Below are 20528 nucleotides of genomic sequence, written 5' to 3' on the forward strand. Positions count from 1 at the left end.
TGTGAGAGGCAATTGACTAATGACTAGTTTAGCATTAACCCATTTCTTAATCCAAAGAATTAAATTCAAATTCCGAAGTTATAAGTCAAACTTACATTTTTCCTGGTCCAGAATACAATTGAGAGAGAGGGAAAACTGAAAGATTATACACATTATAATTAAATATCTAAACCTCATGAGGCTAAAGTAAAATACTAATCGATTCGGCTATCTTACTGTCATTCCGATGTTGATTACTGCTAAGAAAGAAGGCCGTATGAAGGCATGTCTTCTATCCGTAAGACATCATCTAATAGAAGTTCTCTTTCCAGCTTAGCTCGCGTCGATTTCAAAACATCCTGTAAGTATGTAGTATTAACCTTATTCCGAGACATAAGAGCAATAGTGTTTTTTCTTAATCTTATTGTCTTAATCTGACTCGTCTGAATTTGAATCATCCTGACTCAAATGAACCCATAATCATATCAAATCAGTCGTTCAGAGTTCAGACTAATCAGACATCATGAGTCAGAACAAAACAAACATTTTGAAGTCTGACTCAGAGTTCATCAGACCCCGAGTCATGATCAATACTATTACTGAGGTAGTCATTAGTTCAGTGCAAAACTTGGATTAGCCATTGGGTATCATTTGCACCCAATTGGAGAAGCACGTGGCGATTTGTTTTCTATTCAGTTTACTCGAAAACAAAAGGATCGTGAATATTAGTCATATATCTTACGTTGAATTCCATGTATGTAGCGTTTTTATCCAGCCATAGTTTGTCCATAATGACGAAAGCCACACAGTAGAGCAAATCGAATGCCCACTCATTCTCTGAAACATGATAAAAAAGATTAGGTTAGTTACGGAAAATCCACAAAGTTCACTTACCTCACCTGAATCTAAATCCTCCTTTAAAACTCGGTTAGTTAAACGAGGAAGTGTGAACTTACTCGGAGAATCGGTAGGTAGGTTCTTACCTGACAACATCTGAATGAAAACGGATCTCACGAACGTCCTAGGCTTTGCTGCAAAAAGATAATAAGATCTTCAAAACTACATTTATACCAAAATTTGCAGGCAAGAATGAACGTATGATATATTGATATGGTGTGTGCATTTCGGAGTCAACCAACTGTATGACATTTCCGGTGTGAATATTTGGCTACTAGGCTTGAAAAAAATGTTTTGTAAACGAACCCAAAGTTCATTGTTTAGTGCTTACAGGATTCTAGATCTAGCATTTGCATGATCATGAACGTAATATTTACGCCAGCAACTGCAAATGGATACTCCCAAGTAGCTCGCTTTCCCCCTTGTTTATTTAAAAGCCTCTGGAAAGATGTCTGCAAGAAGAAAACAAGTTTTGAATCGATAAGCTTGTATCGTCTCCACTCAGATATAGGCAAACAATATCAGAGATATAAGCTCTTAACTGGCTAATTGGATAAAGAGCTTACAGAAAATGTCTTTGCGAAGAAGAGCAAGTTTTCCAAAGAAATGAATCCCGCTCCCCTAGTAATCATATACAAAATACATGTAATCAAGTCCACGAAATTAACGAACATTCTTCCCAGTGAAGAAAAAATAACCATAAGAGAATCGAGTTTGTGATTGGGAATACCTAAAATCAGTAGATGGGTCTCTACCTTGCCAACCCATTTCTTTCCATTGTTCCGATATCAAGCCACAGAGCTCTTGACCTGGGTATGTAGCAGACCAAAGAGCTCGTAATGCTCCCTGAAGTGAAAACGGCTTTAACCAGTTGCTTAAATTAAACCATAAGACGGCAATATAAATATTTGGAAATCAAAATCAGATGATTCAGTCAGTATCAAATGACGGCCGCGTTCTAGAGTCAAAATCATCATATTCACAAATGAAGCTAAATTTACCTGATGGTCAGGTCTAGAAGCATCAAAGTGAACCTTCATCCTGTGCTTCAACCTCTGCAGTCTATCTACCTTCCGTTTTTTCAAAATCGAACACCCAAATCTTAGTTAAGTAATATCATTGCAGAAATATGATTTTACATTGAAATCACTCAAGTTTGGATTTGCAACACTAAACTTCCATTATTTCCACCTAATTTCTTCTTATCAACAAAAGACTAAACTTTTTTAATGTCCATCTTCACTATAATGAATAATTGCTAGGACCCAAGTGTACTAAACAACAGTTAGTGTGCCCGAAAAGTGGTCCGAAATCTGATGTGAACTGTCGGATTTTGCGCAACCAATCAAGAGAAAAACAAAAAACAGCGGATCATATCCCGCCGGCCGGCCTTGGATTACAGCCGGATTTTGGCCCACTTTTTCAGACAGACTATAAATTCATACTCCTAGTAATCAAACAGAATACTAACATCAAAACTCAAAAGTAGGTAGTTTTACCTGTGAAGGAGTCAAATTCACACAGATCCTTTCATAAGCTCCTTTTCTTTTGAAACAAACACAAGTCAGACCCTTCCCTATCCATGTTGGACTACCACCATTTCCATCATCTACAAGCAAAAAAAATGCAATTAATTAGTCATTTCTTGATCATCCAAACACTTCCAAGAAACCATTTCAATATTTTCCTCTCATTTTTTCACTCTTTTATTCTATATATATAGAGAGAGATATATTTTATGATATTACTGTACATTGATAGGATAGCTACCTCGCGTAAGAAGTACTCTGAAGCATTTCATTTCATACCTAGAAAGTGAAAACAAAGCAAATGGGTCTTCATGAAAAATGTTTTTGACTTCTCATTGAGCCTGAATTTCCATTTTTTCTCAGCTAATGATCATAAACACAATATGATCTATTTTACATAATTTATTACTATATAATTCTATTAGTATAAGAAACTGAAAGAAGATATTTATCTTTCTAATAGTAGTAGAATAATTATCTCAAAGGAAATATAGCTGGCTATATACTTACCCAAAAGGCTAAAATTATTTAATTTTTTCTATAGAATTTATTGTTTCCTAAAATTTTATCATCTATTTGAAGGAAAAAAATTATTGATGGATTACTTGGAGAAAGTGTTATGGGCACACATAGTATTTTTTTTTTTTTGCAAAGTCCACACATGGTTGAGTGTTGTCCACTTAAATTCACACCACATTTTGAAACAAAAAATGAAGTGAATGACCAGACCCCAAGAGTGTCAGGGGCAGGTCGCTCTTTCATCTTCTCCACCACCATTACCATCAACCACCACCCCACCGGCCCACCCTCTCCTCCAAAATCGCCAAAGTATCTATTTTCCACGTAAAATTTGTCCTCGGAGAGGCGCCTTTAAGACTTATGGAGGGTGCTTTTAACAATTTATGTATTAATGATAGGTTATGATTTTTTTTTTTTTGCTGAGGTATGATAGGTTATAATTGGTGATACACTAACGTGTAGGAACAAATTAGGGAAGGAAAATAATCTAGCCACCGGAAATCTAAGTATATTTGGGATAGAACCCTGAATTGTGAGAATAGTCACACATAAGAAAATGGGTATTTAGCAACCAAGAATATAAGGTCTAGGTCCTCTTCACTCATTGTCAATTGAATTTGAATTGGATGGTCACAAACTTAACATAGTATCAGAACTAGTGTCACACGTGATAATGGGTAGTTATTTAGCAACTAAAAATATACGGTCTAGGTCTTCAATTAGTTTTGAATTGGATAACCACAAATTTAACATGAATTAAAGGTCAAGATTGATTCGCCCTCATTCTTTAGATTTATCTTTCAGGTCGGGAAAAAGTCTCTGACTATTGATTCACTGGGCCAAAATTGGACACTCATGACTCACCTAAATAATATGACAGTTCCAGTTTTTGTTCTCTTCTTCAACTGAGAGTCGGGCAGGTAGAGGGGACCACAAAAACATATCACACAGAGAGTAATACAAATTAAGAGGCTATTTTTATGTAAATTTGTGCAGATAAATTTTGGATTTTTATCAGAGGTTAGAATTGAGGTCAAAATAGGGAACTATTTGGCTCACATGGATTCTTGATTCTTCCGACAAATATATCATACCCACCACCTAAAATCAACTATTATCTCTTACCCCTAATTTAAAAAGTTCTTTAGATCTACAAATTTTAACTAGATTATGGGAGTTAGGTGATTGATAGTTCTAAGTTGAACTACTAAACCAACCAATGTTCCCAAGAAAAAGAAATATTAGAGGGATAACCATCCCACTCCTTCTTAATCTGAAGAACAAAAAGACTTCGGTGCTGTTTGTTTTTTTAAAATTTCAGATCTGAAGATGTTTGTTTTTGTATTTAGTAAAATCTAAATTTTCGTCTGAATTGATAACATGTCTGAATTAGCTGAACTAATGTCCAAACATTTCAGACTTCAAAACAAGTCTGAAAAGTGAACCCAAGATCTGAAAAAATGCAAAATACAAATATACCCTTGTGAAACTTTAAAATACATAACTATATCCATCTTCTTCCTTTCTCTTCTTCTACCACCACCACTACCACCACCACCACCACCAAAACCACAGACGACTAAATCGCACCACCACAAATTTTTAGATCTGTTAAAAAGAGAGGAAGAGATTGAACCCTCGCCGGATCTGGCGAGGGTTTTAATTTTTGGATCTGTTACAGAGAGAGAGAGAGAGAGAAGGACTGAGAGAGAAAGAGATTGAACCACTTTGTGGATCTGTTGGAGAAAGAGAGGGTTTCTCTTAATGTGAGGATAGTAGATCACCATTCTCTCTCCACCAAGATAGTTCCTACAAGAGGCAAAGAACACCTACACCGCTAGAGATAGAGATGAACACAAAGAGATACGCTAAACTCTCGCCGGAGATTCGCCGGACTTCGCTAGATCATCGCTTATAGAGAGGGAGATATTGAGAGGGAGAGACTGTACGGTGATGGAGAAACAGATTAGAGTTTAGGGTTTTATTTTTCATTTTATTAGGGACATAGACATTAGGTTAAAAGAGGGAAGGATATTAAATGAAATAGGGGGTATAAATGTAAAAAAAATTATTCAGACTTAGAAATTCAGATTTAGGAAACAAACATCTAACTTGTAAATTTTTTAGTCAATTCAGATTCAGCCATTTCAGTTCAGCCAATTCAGATTCAGACGTACAAAAAAAAAACACAACCTTCCTAAACAAAACACTTGGCAAAATTTCTATTGAAACTACTAACTATGCAAAGTCATAGATCATATATTTATGCATCTATGTGACTTCTTACGAAAATTGGAGCTATTTTTCTTCAATTTTTCCCTGTTAAGGTTTGATTTCTTCCCGAAATGGACTTCGACTTTTCTCTAATTAAAATAGAGTTAGTGTGGATTGATAGACCAAAAATTAGAAACACACGTTCAAATTGAAAAGTGTGACGAGGGAAGGTATCGTGATGGAGGTGTAGTTTTGTATTAAATTTTTAAGAAGGTGAAGGAGTACCTTTGAGGCTTTGAAATTCAAAGTATATAAAATGTGTTCCACATTCAGTTGTACTTGTCAACCAAGTAGATTGAATATGCTGGATTATCTAGCATTTTTTATTTTTTTTAAATTGTTTCAAGCTTCTATTTGGTCAGTTGTAAGTTGAGGTTGTCTGCTCCTATTTTCAGACCAAATAGCATTTATCTTGTTCAAACAAGATAAATGTCAATCCCTGTGACTCTATGAGGGTCATGTTGTCCTTGGATGACATTTCCCGAAGTTGATAATACCCGCATAGACTGTATATTATACAAGGAGGGGTTGGGCCATTGGTCCAAAAAGAGGGCCAAAATGAAAATTTCACCCAAAGTTGCCTAAAAATGAAAGGGAGGTCCAATGTGTCAGTTTGGGGGTCAAAATTACGTAAAGGGCCCTTAGAAAATAAAGTATTTACCGTTCATGCCATCGAAAATTACAAAATTGCCATCGAAAATTCTCGGGAAACGATTTTTTTTCTGAAAAAAAATCTGACAACCCGTCCATCAGAATCTGTACTGTTCAGAAAATTACGGAACATCCACCGAAAAATTCCGGGAAACGCAATTTTTTTCGGGAAATTATTTTATTTACTGGAAATTTTTTTCTGTACTAGACATTTTTGCTGGGCGGGAATTTGAAATTTCGTAAAAAAATTTGGGCGGGAATTTGAAATTTCGTTTGAAAATTTCAAAACTTCGAAAAAAAAAATTTGTGACCGGGAAATAATTTTATTTATTGGAAATTTTTTTCTGTACTAGGCACTTTTGCTGGGCGGGAATTTAAAATTTTCAAAAAAAATTCAAAATTTGCCCGGGAATTTAAAATTTTCAAAAAAAGTTTGAAAATTTGGCCGGGAATTTGAAATTTCGTTTGAAAATTTCAAAATTTCGAAAAAAAGATTTCGTTTGAAAATTTCAAAAAAAAATTAAAATTGGAATTTTTTGTGTACGGGAAATTATTTTATTTACCGGAAAGAGATGTTTTGCTAGGCGGGAATTTGAAATTTCGTTTGAAAATTTCAAATTTTCAAAAAATTTTGAAACTTTGAATTTTTCGTGTACTGGTAAATTATTTTACCAGACATTTTTTTTTTCAGGAAAACCTCAGCATGTCCCGTCCAAGGGCAAGAGGGGAATAAAAAAAAAACTGACATTTGGACCTGCAACTAATTTTTGGGCAAGAGTGGATTTTTTTTGGGTTTACCCCCCAGATTTTGGACTGTTGACTCAAAAATCCTTATACAAGGGGGAAACTATGGGGTTTAACCATTTTATTATTATTAGTAGGGTTATTTCCCAAATGGCCCCCAACTTTGTGACCAGCTTCCTGCCTGGCCCTCTACTTTAGCAATAATTCCCGTATGGTCCCATTTTTCCGTTATCTTTAACTTTCCGTTACTCTCTCTCCTCCATATCATTTTCTCTTTCTCCCACATCATCTGTTACGCCACCTCATCATCTTCTCCGGTGAAGGTCGTCGGCCGGCCGGTTTTCCGGCCGGCGACCTTCAAACATTAAAAAAATAACTTTTTTTTTCTCTCTCCTCTCTCTAAAATTTTTTTTTAAAAAAAAAAATCTGTCCTCTCTTTCTCTAAAACTCCGGCGAAGGGAAGGCCCTTCGCCGGAGGTGGGTCTGTTCGTGAAGGTCTGTTCACGAACAGTTCTGTTCGTGAAGAAGGTCTGTTCAACACCACCTCCGGCGAAGGGAAACCCCCTTCGCCGGAGTTTAGAGAGAGAGAGGAGAGAATTTTTAAAAAAAAAAAAAAATTTTTTTTTTTAGAGAGAGAAAACAAATAAAAAAATTTTAAGGTCGCCGGCCGGCGACCCTGACAGAGAAGATGATGATGTGTCATGCTAAGATGATGTGGCAGAGAGAGAAAATGAGATGGAGGAGAGAGAGTAACGGAATGTTAAAGATAACGCAAAAAGGGGGTCATACGGGAATTATTTCTAAAGTAGGGGGCCAGGCAGGAAGCTGGTCACAAAGTTGGGGGCCATTTGGGAAATAACCCTTACTAGTATTAAACCCCTAAGATAACGAGATTCCTATCTAATCTACACTCTCTTAAATATCCTACATTTTTTTTATAAAAATGATGAAACTCTGAATAATTAGTTCCACCAAACCTGCCGGTTTTGGTGTGATGATGTCTGCTGCTCATTTCATCATCCTCTTCCTCATTTTTCATTTTTCAATGTTATTAATCTCCGTTTGGATTTCCAATTTTGTGCTACCAAACAAATTTATATCACACACAATAACTTCATCTATCTCTAATGAAAAATCATCCATCCAAACAGACCACTAATAGATCAAGTAACAGAGGCTAATTAACAGAATTCTGAAGACTCATTGTTTCTACCGGAAAATCAGTGAATAGCGAATTACTTAGATTGATCAAAAGAAAAACAGATAGATCGCCGAGACAAATAAGTAATTTATAGGATCAAATCGCAATTGGCATAAGAAAATGCTAATGAAAACGGAGAACAAATTAGATGGGAAAAGATGAATTACCTGAGGAAAGAGAGTGTTGGTGAGAACATGATCTAGGACTGGAAGAAGAAGAAGAAGAAGAGAGAGTTCGTATTGGACGGCATTTACTTGGTTGAGTAGTAGTAGTAAGATTTGGAGTTGAATTAGTAGTGATCTTCTGTTCTTTAATGGCAATTGAGTAAGAGAGATAGTTCGTCATTAATCTCGTTCCTCTTAATGAGTAATTTCGACTTGTTTGTTTGTTTGTAGGAGAAGAGTAGAGAGAGAGAGAAAGAGTACTGAGAGAGAGAGTAGAGAGACGCGTTAGTTTGGTGGGGTAGTATATTACAGTATATAGTGAGAGTTCAGGTCTTCACGATCTTGCTACTGAAGCAGTGGACCCCCTGCGTATCGGCAACAAAATCCAGACATGGGCGTCTAAATACATAACCACAATCACTTAAATACCCTTCAAAATTAACTCAACAGGATGATGTGTCCCTCCAAAAATTAGTTGTAGGAGATTTTACAATGGTTGATGTTTGGGAAAATATGAAAAAAAAAAAAAAAAATGGTGGAGGAAGTTTTGTGTTTTTTCCCGAACACTACTCACTTTTAATGTTTTTATTTTCTTCTTCTTCTGCTTCCTTCCAACCACCATCAACTCCGACAACTACTAAATCCGGCGAAAATAACTTCGACTTTCATCTCTCTGACTCTCTTTCTTTTCTTTTTTTTCTCTCTTTCTGCTTTCTGTTATGGTTCAGGAGAAGATGAGAAAGGAGGAAGAGGAAACAAATGTTTAAATTCAACGGCCGGATGTCGGTGGTCAGGGACATTTGTCAAAAAAAAAAGTAGAGGTGTGTGATAAACACCCTCAAGTTTAGACATTGCCTCTAGCAATACTTGGTCAATTTGTTTTGATCAAGTCTTGAGTGAAACATACATTGTCTTTAGCAAGTTTGAGCATTGCATGTAAAACTTCTCTTAATTTTATTATGTTCAGTCATAATACTCTATCAGGGACATATCCCAGCCTAATCCTGGCTGAGTTATGTGTCAGATTAGGACTCACAGATTGAAAGTAAAATATCATCTCTCTCTTGATCCCATCCCGACACATACTCAAGTTTGACATAAGTAGATAGACATTTTTCCTATTATGTTTGGATTGAAGTAGTACTCTTGAGTTTTAAGTGTGTTTTTTTTCCATCTACACTGTTTCAGGTTTGCCTCGTTTACTTTCAAGATGGGTTGTTGGATTTTCAAATTACGTGATGAAAAATGTTGGTCGCTTGCTTCAATGATCTTTTACTTACTTTTTTCATTTCTGTGTTTTACCATCGACATTTGTGGTGGTTCAGTTATACAAATCAAGTATAATTTATTTTATTTTTTAAATAGCTCTATGGTGCAAATCTAGCAACCATGCAAATTGGAGTTTCTTAATGAGTTGCTTCAACGACCTTCCATCTAATTAGTTGAATTGTCGTTCGTAAAAAAATTTATATAAAGCATAATAAAGGTATAGAGTATAAATCCAATACGAGAGGGAATCATTTTGTGATGATTTATGAAGATCATATTTAACCAATCTTTTTATCCCAAAATATATACCTCAAAAGAGTATATCCAAGCTTTGAAATTACTTATAAATTTTGGAAACAGGTCCAAGGAACCTTCCTCAGAAGAAATACAAACCAAACACAGCTGTAAATCTGTAATTAAAAATCATTTATAGATAAACAGATAATATAAATTTGATATGTTTTATGTTGAAAAGTTCCAAAAGTTTTTTATCAAAATATAATGTTCCTTACATGATTTTTGAAATTGCACCATAGTTTTTTTTTTGAAATTGCACTATAGTTGGTATTGTTTTTTTTTTTAATTCTTTGCAACAAATTAGGTCAGAGGAGTGAGGACACTTTCTTTGTGCATTTAATATGACTAATTTATTTAATAAAATATGCTCTAATCACCCCTCTCAAATTCAGTGTTTCACTTCCAATTTTTAATTTTTTAACGTTGTAGGATGAAATGGTCGTGGAAACTTCTGATTTAATAATGTCGATACCATGTGTTTGTAGTGGTGCTTATCAGGTCGGTCGGCCCGAGATCGACTTGGACCCGACTTATTTTAAGGTGGTCTAGCTCCTACAGTTGACAGACCAAGCCACGGTTTTATCCTGGATTCGGTTTGCGTTTGATTTTGAGTCTGATGGGCCAGTCTGACCCGCCCCGGTTTGACCCATCCAACTCATCCCACCGGCCGACCCCACCCCGAATTTAGCCACCACGACGCCTTTAGAGGACATCCACTTGACTCAAGGGAGTCCAGACTCCATTCAAGTTACCAAAATTACAAAATTCTCACTGGGCAATTAGAATTGGTGGTACATGATGTACTCTAAAATCCTGAGGTCCAGGTTCAATTCCCAGCAGAGGTACCTATCTCTCTTGGTAGATGGGGCAAAATCCAACATGAAAAATGCTTTTGTTGGGGGGCCAATATCATTGTCGTTGGTGGCAATGTATTTTCCAATTGGTGGTTACTAACTCATATGTTCACAGAGCCACCAGCTCTCTCTGTCTCTCTCCTGTTTCTCTCTCTCCCTCTTCTCTCCTTTATCTCTCTCTCTCTCTTTCTTTCTATCTAGGAAAAAAGGATGTCTGGAGGACTAATTGGACCTTCAAATTACTCCAAGGAACCTCCTCGCCACCCATGCTTGAGAATCAATGCCAAGGTAACCCACCCACAATCTCTTATTCCTCTGTTCCTTGTTCACAGGTTCCAAGTTTGAACATAGAAAATCCTACTACTTTTCTTATCAGACATTGTTTGGATTAATGTGATTCTTATCTAAAAATGTGTGTATCTTATGGTTACTTGTGTGCGTTTCACTTGGATTAAAAAAAAAATTGTGGTATTTTTCTTTCTTATTGTCTTAATTAACATATCATTCGTCTGAATCAAATAGATCCAAAATCAACTTAAATCAGTCGTTGATGAATTAGACTTCCCGAGGTAATGACAAGAAACAATTTGATATCTGTGTTGAGTCAATTCAAACCTCGAGTCAGATTTCATATTTGACTTACAAAAAACAATCACTACCTATACAAGTTTGATAATTCACGTGTCCACGAAAGACTCAAAATTGGGTATCACATTAATTTCCATTTCTAGACTTTTATTATGTCCTTGGGAGAATTATGTCCTCCCATGGTTTTTCATTTGGGTTAATTCCATTTTGACCCTAGTTTGTAACCAACTAGAAAATTTACCTCCCGTATTCGTCCATCATAACAATTTGCTTCCAAGACCATCGTGTCAGTCAAAATTAGCTGTGAAATTTCTTATTTACCCTTAGTTCAAATTTATTTCCTTCTCTATCCTTCCCTCTTTCTTACTTGCCGGAAGTATTGCCAGAAAAGTAGTCGGTAAACGGTTGGTGGGTATTGGCGGCAACATCAAAACAACGAATTTAATGTTACATGTCACAGACAATGACCGACTGCTAAATTTAAATGAGGAAATATGTCACCCTCTAAGTACCAATTTCTAAGTCACTCTATCGTTTCCCTTTTGAATATATATGAGACCAAATTTCTGAGTTGGTCATGAGTTGGAGGCCAAATTGGATTCGATCCTTCACATTTCCATGAGAAAATGAAATGTATTCAAATTTTTTGTTACTTGTTTGTGATGGTTAATAACAGGAGCCATTCAATGCTGAGCCTCCACGGTCGGCTTTAATTTCCTCGTATGTGACTCCGGTGGATTTTTTCTATAAGAGAAATCATGGACCAGTTCCTACAATCGACGACATTGAAAGGTCAAACTCTATCTTTGTGGTGTTTGTTTGTCTTTTTTGCATTGTCTGAGTCAAACTTGTATGAATCTGAATCATTTAACTATAGTCGACTAAAATCATCCATTCAAACCAGTCAACTCTGACAAAAAAGAAATTTTGAAACTGTTATCGAGTCACTTCAATAATCCACAATTGAATTTCAGATCTGACAGAAAAAGAAACTCTACTTAAACCCTTATATATGCAACCTAGAGGTTGCGCGTATAAAAACTCAGTAAATGACATTAAGTTGTTCTTGTTACCAGATACCAAGTTATAGTTCACGGTTTGGTGGAAAATCCGAGGGCACTATCTATGTCTGATATCAGGCAAGTGATCATCTCTAACAAGATATTTAGCCATTATAACACTAGACTTTTTGAGATTTATCTAAACAACAAATGTACTTCATTTTGTACAGATCGCTTCCAAAATACAACGTCACTGCAACTCTGCAAGTAAGTTGGATCACAAACACCATTTTCACGTAGATGGCACGATCTAATAGAGTCTGCCGCTGTCCATAAACTACTGGATCTTTGAAATGTGATTTAATAGTGTGCAGGTAACAGAAGAACGGCAATGAGTCAAACTAAAACCGTGAAAGGTGTTGGATGGGATGTTTCAGCTATCGGTAACGGTGCGTTTCTACTACTTGGTTACACACTTTGACCATGATTTTTCGATAGTGTATTTTTTGTGAGTTTGGGATTTTGATCTTTTTGAACATCCTTGATAGCTGTTTGGGGAGGGGCGAAATTATCCGACGTTCTTGAACTTGTGGGCGTATCTAATTTGACAACAACCACCACTTCCGGAGGAAAACATGTCGAATTTGTCAGTGTTGATAGGTGTAAGGTGAGTCCTTTGGTTTTGCAAATTTTCGAACGACCCCTTAACTCGTTTAGGACTATACTCGTCGGTTTAGTTTTCTCTCTACTTTGGGTGTTTGTAGGAGGAAAATGGAGGTCCTTACAAGTCATCAATTCCACTAATTCAAGCATCGAATCCTCAAGCCGATGTTTTGCTCGCATATGAGATGAATGGAGAAGTAAGAAACGTACCCCTTTGTATACTTTCATCTATTAACGGTAATATTCATTATATAACACATTGTTACTTTTTGTTTCATTCTTTTACTCGTCGTGTTTTTTCGGTTGGTTTAGGATAATAATGGGTTAGAATTCCATTTCTCATAACTAGAACTATTCTAATTGAAGTTCGTGAATGGTGCCAAAGATTCTAAACAGAGACCACGGTTATCCACTACGAGTCGTTGTCCCTGGTGTTATTGGCGCTCGCTCTGTTAAATGGTTAGATTCTATCAACATAATTGCCGAAGAATGTCAGGTGGATTAAAGAAAAACCTAGTTTCTTGAATCTATTATGTCAGTTTCTGTTCTAAGTAATTAGTTTGAGTTTACTTATTGTTATGAAACAGGGGTTTTTTATGCAAAAGGACTATAAGATGTTTCCACCTTCGGTTAATTGGGAAAACATCGATTGGTCTACAAGGAGGCCACAAATGGATTTTCCCGTTCAGGTACGATAAATGTGATGTCCTCTTTCTTGGTTTACCTGGTCCAGGTAACTCTGACTAGATGGTGTCTGAATTAGTCTAGTTTGAATCTCATTCGTCTAATTGAAATGACCCAAAATCAACTCAAATCAGCCAGTTAAACGAGTCAGACAAAAACAAACATTCTGAAATTTGACTCAGTATTGAATTAGCTGAAACGTTTCTGTATTTTACAGAGTGTTATATGTTCACTTGAGGATATGAATGAGTTGAAGGAAAGGAAAGTAAGCAAACTCATCTTGCAGATTTTTCAATTACTCCATATCTACATGACCAATACATATCGTTATCGTATATTTTAGTTTGGCAGATAACGTTTATCGTATAAGTATTTTTTTTTTTTTGGCAGATAACTGTTAGCGGTTATGCAGTTTCTGGAGGTGGGCGAGGAATTGAAAGGGTAGATGTATCGACCGATGGAGGAAAGACATGGGCAGAAGCATCAAGATACCAAAAACCAGACGTTCCATATAGCGCAGATGATAGTTGCTCTGATAAATGGGCATGGGTGTTTTTCAAAACGGAAGCAGAAATCGATAAGAATACTGAGGTAGTTGCTAAGGCGGTACGGAATTCTTACTTTTCTAATGTATTGTTCTGATTTATCGATCTTTGGAACTTTTAAGAGTTTTATTTCGCTTTTTTGTAGGTTGATATATCTGGAAATGTTCAGCCTGAAAATGTGGAAGTTATATGGAACTTGAGAGGAATACTTAATACTTCTTGGCATCGGGTCCTTGTTCGATAACCCAATCCGTAGTCGGAACCGCAACTTCATGGAACTTCGAAGATCTTCAACCAAACAGTAAAGAAAATGGAAACTTAACAATGAGTCTGTTATCCGTAGTCGGAACCTCAATTTGTATAAATGGGTCTGAAGTTCAGACTCCAGTACGCAAAATAGATATGGTGTAACAGCCCTGAGAGTGTGTCCCAGATAGTTCAGGGGAATAAAGTTATTTTTCAATTTGAATTGTGAAATTTCTCTACATGTATTTGTGTTGTTTAGTAGTGTTAATCAGGTCGGGTAGGGTAAATCTGACTAAGACCGTAAGACGGCTCAAGGAAGGCAGAGCACAGGCCAGTCTGTCTTGGTCATAGGTCCTTTCGCTCGAGCTTGGTAGACTTGTTCTCTTGAACTTTTCAACAGCCAAAGACCCTTGGCCGAAGGGGTCAAGAATTTTATTTATGAGCTCAAGGTTAAGGGTTCGAAGCGTTCTGGGTTCGGACTCCCTCAGAAAGTCTCCTGACCTATACAGAAAGGTAAGAGTAATGCTAGAAGAGGCTCCATGTCAAAGCCTACTCCAGACCTACAAGAAATCAACTGTCTCCATTTTCGACTCAACCCTCAACCCTCTCTCTCTCTTGATTGATGGAGTTTTTCAAAAATAAAATGAAGAACTTTCTGACAATAACTCCGGACGAAGGAAAACCATGAAGATGGCGGATTCTTTTGCTGCATTCTGTGTACAACATTTTCATGCTAAGTCAGGTATCGAATTCATTTTTGGCGAGTAAAAAAATGATATGTAACGATAAAACCAAGCATTATTATCTGATTCAATCTAAAGAGCTGTTATGATGACAAAAAAATGTATTCTATGTTTACATGAATTGGACTATTAGACGAAACACTTATGGTTGAGTACATCTAAAATCTGAATTTGGTGTCCCTTCAAAGGGTTTCTCTATGAATGATGATTTAATGTACAGGATACCTGAAAAAATTGACGTCGAAATCAGGATCATCTTCTTCTCCGACGATCCCACCAATCTGGAATTTTCAGCCTCCGACTTCGATGTTCGGAGAGCTTGACGCTAGGAAGCTTATGCCGAACTTGTCTCCACAACATATTGACTGCATCTTCTTTCTTCGGTGGATACTGAAACTCGTAATGATGAGATATGTTCTTAATCTTCCTCCACATCTCTTCATATCTATCTTTCTGAATTTGACGAAGTTTCCCAACCATATAACCAGGTTCCAATGCCTCTTTCACGGAAAAGAAGATTGAAAATTGAGTATAATCAAGCTCATCTTCAAATGGAAGTTCAATCTTATCACTCACAATAACAGGAATACAATGACTAACAATCGCATCAAAGAGTCGATTAGACGAAGGAGTGTCTCCTGCTGGATTCAGACAGAATTTCGACGAACGCATTCCTTGTGACGACTGGCAAAACAAGCAAGAATAATTTATACATATGTAAGATGAGCTAATAACTATATAAGCTTGATGTTGTACGTGCCAAATAAAGAATGATGCACATATTTTTACCGCTTTTATGCTTTCTCCATTTGCAAAGCTTTGTTCATAATGGACGTCTTCAATACCGGCTAAAATCTTTGCCAATTTCGCACGAACAACTCCTTCCTGCAGTATATGTGATCTTCTTTGAATAAATATAACATAAAAAGAAATAGATGGTTATGAAGTCTAAAGATTTTAGCAAACCGAAACTACCATACATCTTTTCTGACTGTCCTCCCCCTGAAGAAGAGAAGTGTGGGGCGAGATTCGAATGGGTTCGAAGTATTGTCATCTGTGAAGGATTCCACTACATGTACATATGGGGAAACAACATCTTTGCTCAAACGTGACATTGTTTTGGGGTAACGTCCAAAATCTGCAACAATAAGAATAGATGCATTCACCTGCTCCCTCAAAAATCTGAAAGCATTTGGGTGATGCATGGGAATTACATGATCTCTGCCTCCAGACTTCTGCCAGAAAACAGATTTCCGCAGAAACTCCAAAACATCAACCTGAACACAGACAAGAACCAAGCTTCAGTACATACACTTGGAAAAGCGATGTAAAAGGTCCATTTAATTGCACTAAAAGAGATAAATCGAAACAAAACAAAAAATGAAACTAACATGATGGACAAACCCTAATAGTAGTAAATCGAAGACAACAACGCACTATTTCGTATCCCCTTCTAATCCAATTTAGTTAACATTGTTCCCAAAGATCCCATGGACAGACATAAGCATAAAAAGAAAATTGCATCGAATAGCCCGTTGCATTCAGATTTCAAGTGTCATGAAAAGAAATCATACCAGCTATATTTGTACGTGGGACCAAAGTTTCTATAATAAGAGTGCGCAAGAATGAAATCCGATTATCAAGAATGACATTCTAAAATAGTGTTTGGTACACGGGAATGAATCAGGCATTGCATTTCGAGGAGGAATGTGATTTCTACCAAGGAAGAACCCCGAACCCAGGGTGTAGGTGGGTTGGCGAATTACTTTCCGCTGGAATCATCAATCAAATAATCTAAAGACGAAGTCAATCTCTACCTATCCTGTTCTGGTCGAAGAACCAAACAATATACTAAGGTATTATTACTAAGAATCATGTTATGGTTTATTGTTTCTGGTAACCGCATTCTTTTCCCCTGAGCCAAACATGACGATAAAAAAAAAAGTAAACCTCAAACTGCATCAAATGAATATAGAAAGCCAAAAAGAAAAACCTAATTTAACACATTACCTTGTTAACTAACCATCATAAGTTCCAATTTTTCCTAGTAACCAATTTATCCATAAATTCCATATCCTCTGTAAAATTCTTACTCCAATAAAACCCATCCTAATGAAAACAACTAGGAATTTAACAGAAATCAACATTTACCCACTTCTTTTCTTGAAGAACTAATGCTATATGACAGATTCTTAAATGGAGTTGAATAACAAGTTAGAGCAAAAGGTCAATGTGACGCCTCAAGCCTTAGCAGATGCCGATATTGTCCCCACTTTTACCACCCAAACCAATAGGTACGGAGTTATGTTCTTGGCGAAAGCTCCACGAGCCCCCCCCCCCAAAAGGTCTCAGTACTTACTAAGCATAAGCATCTTATAGCCCAGACTCTGGACACTCCTGCGGCCATGTGGGACTATCCCCACCCGTGGTATCAGAGCCTTCCTCCGCTCTGATACCACAAATTACTCATTCAAATCACTAAAACTAACTTGAAACCTAAAACTTCTTAAAACAGGACAGAATTTATAATCAGAGAATACAAATTATACCTGTAATTGGCGATCGACTTCCGTTTCAGGATCTGTCATAGTATGCCCGTGTGAATTGAAACTGGTCGAAGAAAAAAATGGAACAAAAAAGACATCAGCAATTTCAGGATTGATAACTCTGATTGCTTCTCTTCCATCAACTTCAGCACCACCTTCGTAAAGAAGATAAGCCATCATCCAATACTCAACACTATGTTGTCTTTTAAGTCCTGAATTTTTCGGCCACGGAGGTAAATTCATAGCAGTTGGAGTAGTTTCATTTGGGAATTTACGATTAATCATAGCTAGATTAAATCTACTTGGAAGATCGTACATAAATACTCTCAGAGGTGAAGAAGACGATGATGATCCATTGTTGTTGTTGTTGTTGTTGTTGCAGAGAGATGAATTTGATTTTGATTGTGAGAAAGGGAAGTAATGAGATCTAAGATCAACAGTACCAAGGAAGAGATAGAGAGAGATTAAGAGAAGGAAGAAGAAGAAGATTAGAGAGATGAGATATTGAGATTTTCCCATCATCGTCGTTTCATTTGTGTTTCTCTCTATCTCTCTATCTCTAGGTTTTTTTCTTTCTCTCTCTAGAAAAATGACTTCTTCTTCGTCTTCTTCTCTTGTGTACTCTATCTCATTTTCTCATGTGTCTCTTTTTGCGTTGGAAGCAATGATGTCGCTTTTTGTGTTTAACACTCTAAAATTCTATAAATCTCAATACCGACACTCTCTCACCACGTAATAGTCACGGTGGTTCCGATAACTTAAAAAAATTGTGGCTTCTATAAGGACTCCTTGTTGGTTTATAGGGGCACTGAATTTATAGGGACATCAGACCTCTTTGACTTTTTGTAAGTAGACACTATTTTACATTAAAAATGTTGTTTTACATCAGACCTCTTTGGCTTGAAATCTCACAAAAGTATCAACTTACAATGAAGGGCCTTTCATCAAAAAAAAATTACAATGAAGGGAAAAAAATAAAAAAAAGCATCAATTCATCTTCCAGGTCGCGGCTTTAGGGCATAAAGAAAAATCTCCGACGAATAAAGACTTTGGTCCACTAGGGTTGATCTAGGAGGCATATTTGTTTTGAGTCAAAAAATTGACATTTTCGATTTTTGCTCACTATCTCCTTCTCTCTCTTTCCTGCTCATCCTCCCCCCTTTCTGTCTCCGATTGATTCTCTATATCTCTCTCCTGATGATCCTCTCTCATCTCTTTATCTCTTCATCTCTTCCTCTCACTGTTTCTCTCTCTCTCTCTCGGGCATTCATTGTTCCTCTCTTTCTATCTCTCTCACTGTTTCTCAACCTAGATACTTCTGCAAATCACGTAGAAGGTATTAGATTCAAGGTATTAGATTCTGAAAATCGAAAACATCATCATTATCATGAAAAAAATACTCTTCATCTTCATCAGATTCCTATAACAATCTTCATAATCTCAACCCTAATAATAAAATCCCGCAACAAAATTTACATTATCATAAACAACAAGAAGCCACCATGAAGAAGAACTTTTTTCTATGTACTAAAATATTACCTTTAATAGCAGCAACATCAACAAACCCTAGTTCTATTTGTTACCCGCTTGGTTTCGGTTTAGGTTTAGATGTAGGAATAATTTTCTCACCTTCAATTATACCATTTCAATCCTATAACTTAAATTCAATGTCTATTAATGCAAATCGTAGTAAATCATGATCTTCAAAATATTGGGTTTCGAGTTTAACTTTGTTACGGGGTCTTAGTTTTTCTTCTTTATCAAGATCACCAAATTCCAAACATGCTAAGAAGATCAAAAACTACTTTTACCTTCGGATCAAACACGGCTGGTGCTATTATTTCGAAGAAGAATCAAACATGGTTACATGGGTATTAGAGAAGAATCAACAAGAGAGAGAGAAAAAAAAAAAGAGATTCAACAGGAGAGAAGGAGATGAAAATTACGGAGCACAAAGCGAAAAAGTAAATTTTTGGGCTCAAAATGAATATTCCCATAAGTCAAATCTAATAGCCAAAGTTTTTATCTCCCAGAAATTTCTCTTTATGCCCCAAATACCATCTTTTATCCCCCAAATACCATCTTTTATCCCCCGATAAAAGGTAGGAAGAATACATCGTAACAAATAAAATCATCATAATTGCAGTGAACCAATCAAGGATATTATCGTGAACTAATTAATGGTTAATACATACGAAATCAATGTAGCAGATCAATGATTGTATTAAAAAAAAACTCAAACTAACAAGAAGAGATCTTACAAAAAAGAAACTCGGACAAATAAAAAATATATGGAAATTGGAACATATCATATAGTTTCAGATTTATATGGTTTTTTTTTGTCGATGATCCGAATCAAGTTTAGACTAACAACGAACGAACCCTATAATTGAAAGTAAATAAAAAACGAAACAAAAAAATAATCAAACAAACAGATGAGGAAGAGCGGAAAAAAGTTGAACAAATCTTCAAATCTTTGAAGACAAAGAAGAGTAGAAATCATAGAAAATACAAAATGGATCCAAGCAATCGAATCTTTTTCTTTGTTCAATGATTAAAGAAGACGAAGATGAGTCGGATTTGCCATTTTCGACTAAGAAATATTTAAAAAGAGAACAAGGGAAGAACTGGCTTAAATTGAAAAGAAACCTTAAAAGAATTAGGGTTTGATTTCACGAAAATACTTTAGGTGTAATAGCTCAATATAGTATTGGCTTTTGTTGTCGTTAGGCAACCCAACTACTGCAACAAAAAAAATGTACTTTGGATTAAACAAATATTTTCTCACCTCAGGAGCCTCTCTCTATACACCGACGGATGCTCCCTATATAACCACCCTTACTAATACTCCTCGATATTACTTAAATAACCACATAATTAAGATAACTAACACACATTTTGCTGTTTGTGTGCTGTAAATCTGTAATGCTGTTTGTTGGAGTGAAACCAATAAAACCGTATCATCTTCTTATTCGTTATGATCTAAGCGAGCAAGAAAACCGTGAGATGATTTATTAGTCTTTACTTTGGTTCATCAATAAAATGAACAATTGTAACAAATAAAAGTCTTTGAAAGCCAACACCAAACTAACTAGCTTTGGAGTTGTTCGTGCCAATTGTACTTACAGGAAAAA

The 20528-nt window shown here is 36.2% G+C and overlaps 3 protein-coding genes across 6 annotated transcripts; 1 reads left to right on the top strand and 2 right to left on the bottom strand.

Annotated features, from left to right (window-relative positions):
* Positions 1–42: 42 nt before the first annotated feature.
* On the bottom strand, positions 43–8424 carry LOC147547503 (ELMO/CED-12 family protein). Of its 3 annotated transcripts, none has more exons than XM_086671159.1 (9): positions 7962–8424; positions 2376–2485; positions 1878–1946; positions 1607–1722; positions 1443–1497; positions 1208–1328; positions 963–1010; positions 722–816; positions 43–338 (listed from the first exon to the last, which is right to left on the bottom strand). In XM_086671159.1, the coding sequence occupies exons 1-9, from the start codon at positions 8137–8139 to the stop codon at positions 240–242; spliced, it is 891 nt and encodes a 296-aa protein (XP_086527285.1). In that variant the 5' UTR covers positions 8140–8424; the 3' UTR covers positions 43–239. The 3 variants fall into 3 exon arrangements, with proteins under 3 accessions (XP_086527285.1, XP_086527286.1, XP_086527287.1); XM_086671160.1 differs by lacking the exon at positions 7962–8424 and adding an exon at positions 2685–2877; XM_086671161.1 differs by lacking the exon at positions 7962–8424 and adding an exon at positions 2647–2804.
* Positions 8425–10254: 1830 nt separating this feature from the next.
* On the top strand, positions 10255–14346 carry LOC147547504 (sulfite oxidase-like). Of its 2 annotated transcripts, none has more exons than XM_086669182.1 (12): positions 10255–10666; positions 11643–11758; positions 12043–12105; positions 12198–12234; positions 12335–12416; positions 12516–12634; positions 12732–12827; positions 13016–13126; positions 13218–13319; positions 13532–13579; positions 13705–13920; positions 14005–14346. In XM_086669182.1, exons 1-12 carry the CDS (start codon positions 10589–10591, stop codon positions 14101–14103), a joined length of 1167 nt encoding a protein of 388 aa, XP_086525308.1. In that variant the 5' UTR covers positions 10255–10588; the 3' UTR covers positions 14104–14346. The 2 variants fall into 2 exon arrangements, with proteins under 2 accessions (XP_086525308.1, XP_086525309.1); XM_086669183.1 differs by having other exon boundaries at positions 10487–10666; positions 13705–13905.
* Positions 14347–14887: 541 nt separating this feature from the next.
* LOC147547505 (Exostosin family protein) lies at positions 14888–18183 on the bottom strand. The gene is made up of 4 exons (XM_086669181.1): positions 17398–18183; positions 15829–16125; positions 15638–15733; positions 14888–15532 (listed from the first exon to the last, which is right to left on the bottom strand). Exons 1-4 carry the CDS (start codon positions 17914–17916, stop codon positions 15101–15103), a joined length of 1344 nt encoding a protein of 447 aa, XP_086525307.1. The 5' UTR covers positions 17917–18183; the 3' UTR covers positions 14888–15100.
* Positions 18184–20528: the final 2345 nt, after the last annotated feature.

This window comes from Eschscholzia californica, unplaced genomic scaffold, assembly GCF_041429995.1.
Source record: "Eschscholzia californica isolate CP2 unplaced genomic scaffold, dmEscCali1.0.p SCAF_3, whole genome shotgun sequence".
In the NCBI taxonomy this organism is placed as follows: Eukaryota; Viridiplantae; Streptophyta; class Magnoliopsida; order Ranunculales; family Papaveraceae; genus Eschscholzia; species Eschscholzia californica.

Coding starts and splice junctions, on each gene's coding strand:
- LOC147547503 (XM_086671159.1), bottom strand. CDS start 8,139: ATGACGAACTATCTCTCTTACTCAATTGCCATTAAAGAACAGAAGATC. Junction 2,486..7,961: donor CCAACACTCTCTTTCCTCAG/GTAATTCATCTT, acceptor TTTTGCTTGTAG/ATGATGGAAATGGTGGTAGT. Junction 1,329..1,442: donor TCTTCGCAAAGACATTTTCT/GTAAGCTCTTTA, acceptor TTCTTCTTGCAG/ACATCTTTCCAGAGGCTTTT.
- LOC147547504 (XM_086669182.1), top strand. CDS start 10,589: ATGTCTGGAGGACTAATTGGACCTTCAAATTACTCCAAGGAACCTCCT. Junction 11,759..12,042: donor ACAATCGACGACATTGAAAG/GTCAAACTCTAT, acceptor TCTTGTTACCAG/ATACCAAGTTATAGTTCACG. Junction 12,417..12,515: donor TGTTTCAGCTATCGGTAACG/GTGCGTTTCTAC, acceptor CATCCTTGATAG/CTGTTTGGGGAGGGGCGAAA.
- LOC147547505 (XM_086669181.1), bottom strand. CDS start 17,916: ATGATGGGAAAATCTCAATATCTCATCTCTCTAATCTTCTTCTTCTTC. Junction 16,126..17,397: donor AAGTCGATCGCCAATTACAG/GTATAATTTGTA, acceptor GTCTGTGTTCAG/GTTGATGTTTTGGAGTTTCT. Junction 15,533..15,637: donor ATGGAGAAAGCATAAAAGCG/GTAAAAATATGT, acceptor TTGTTTTGCCAG/TCGTCACAAGGAATGCGTTC.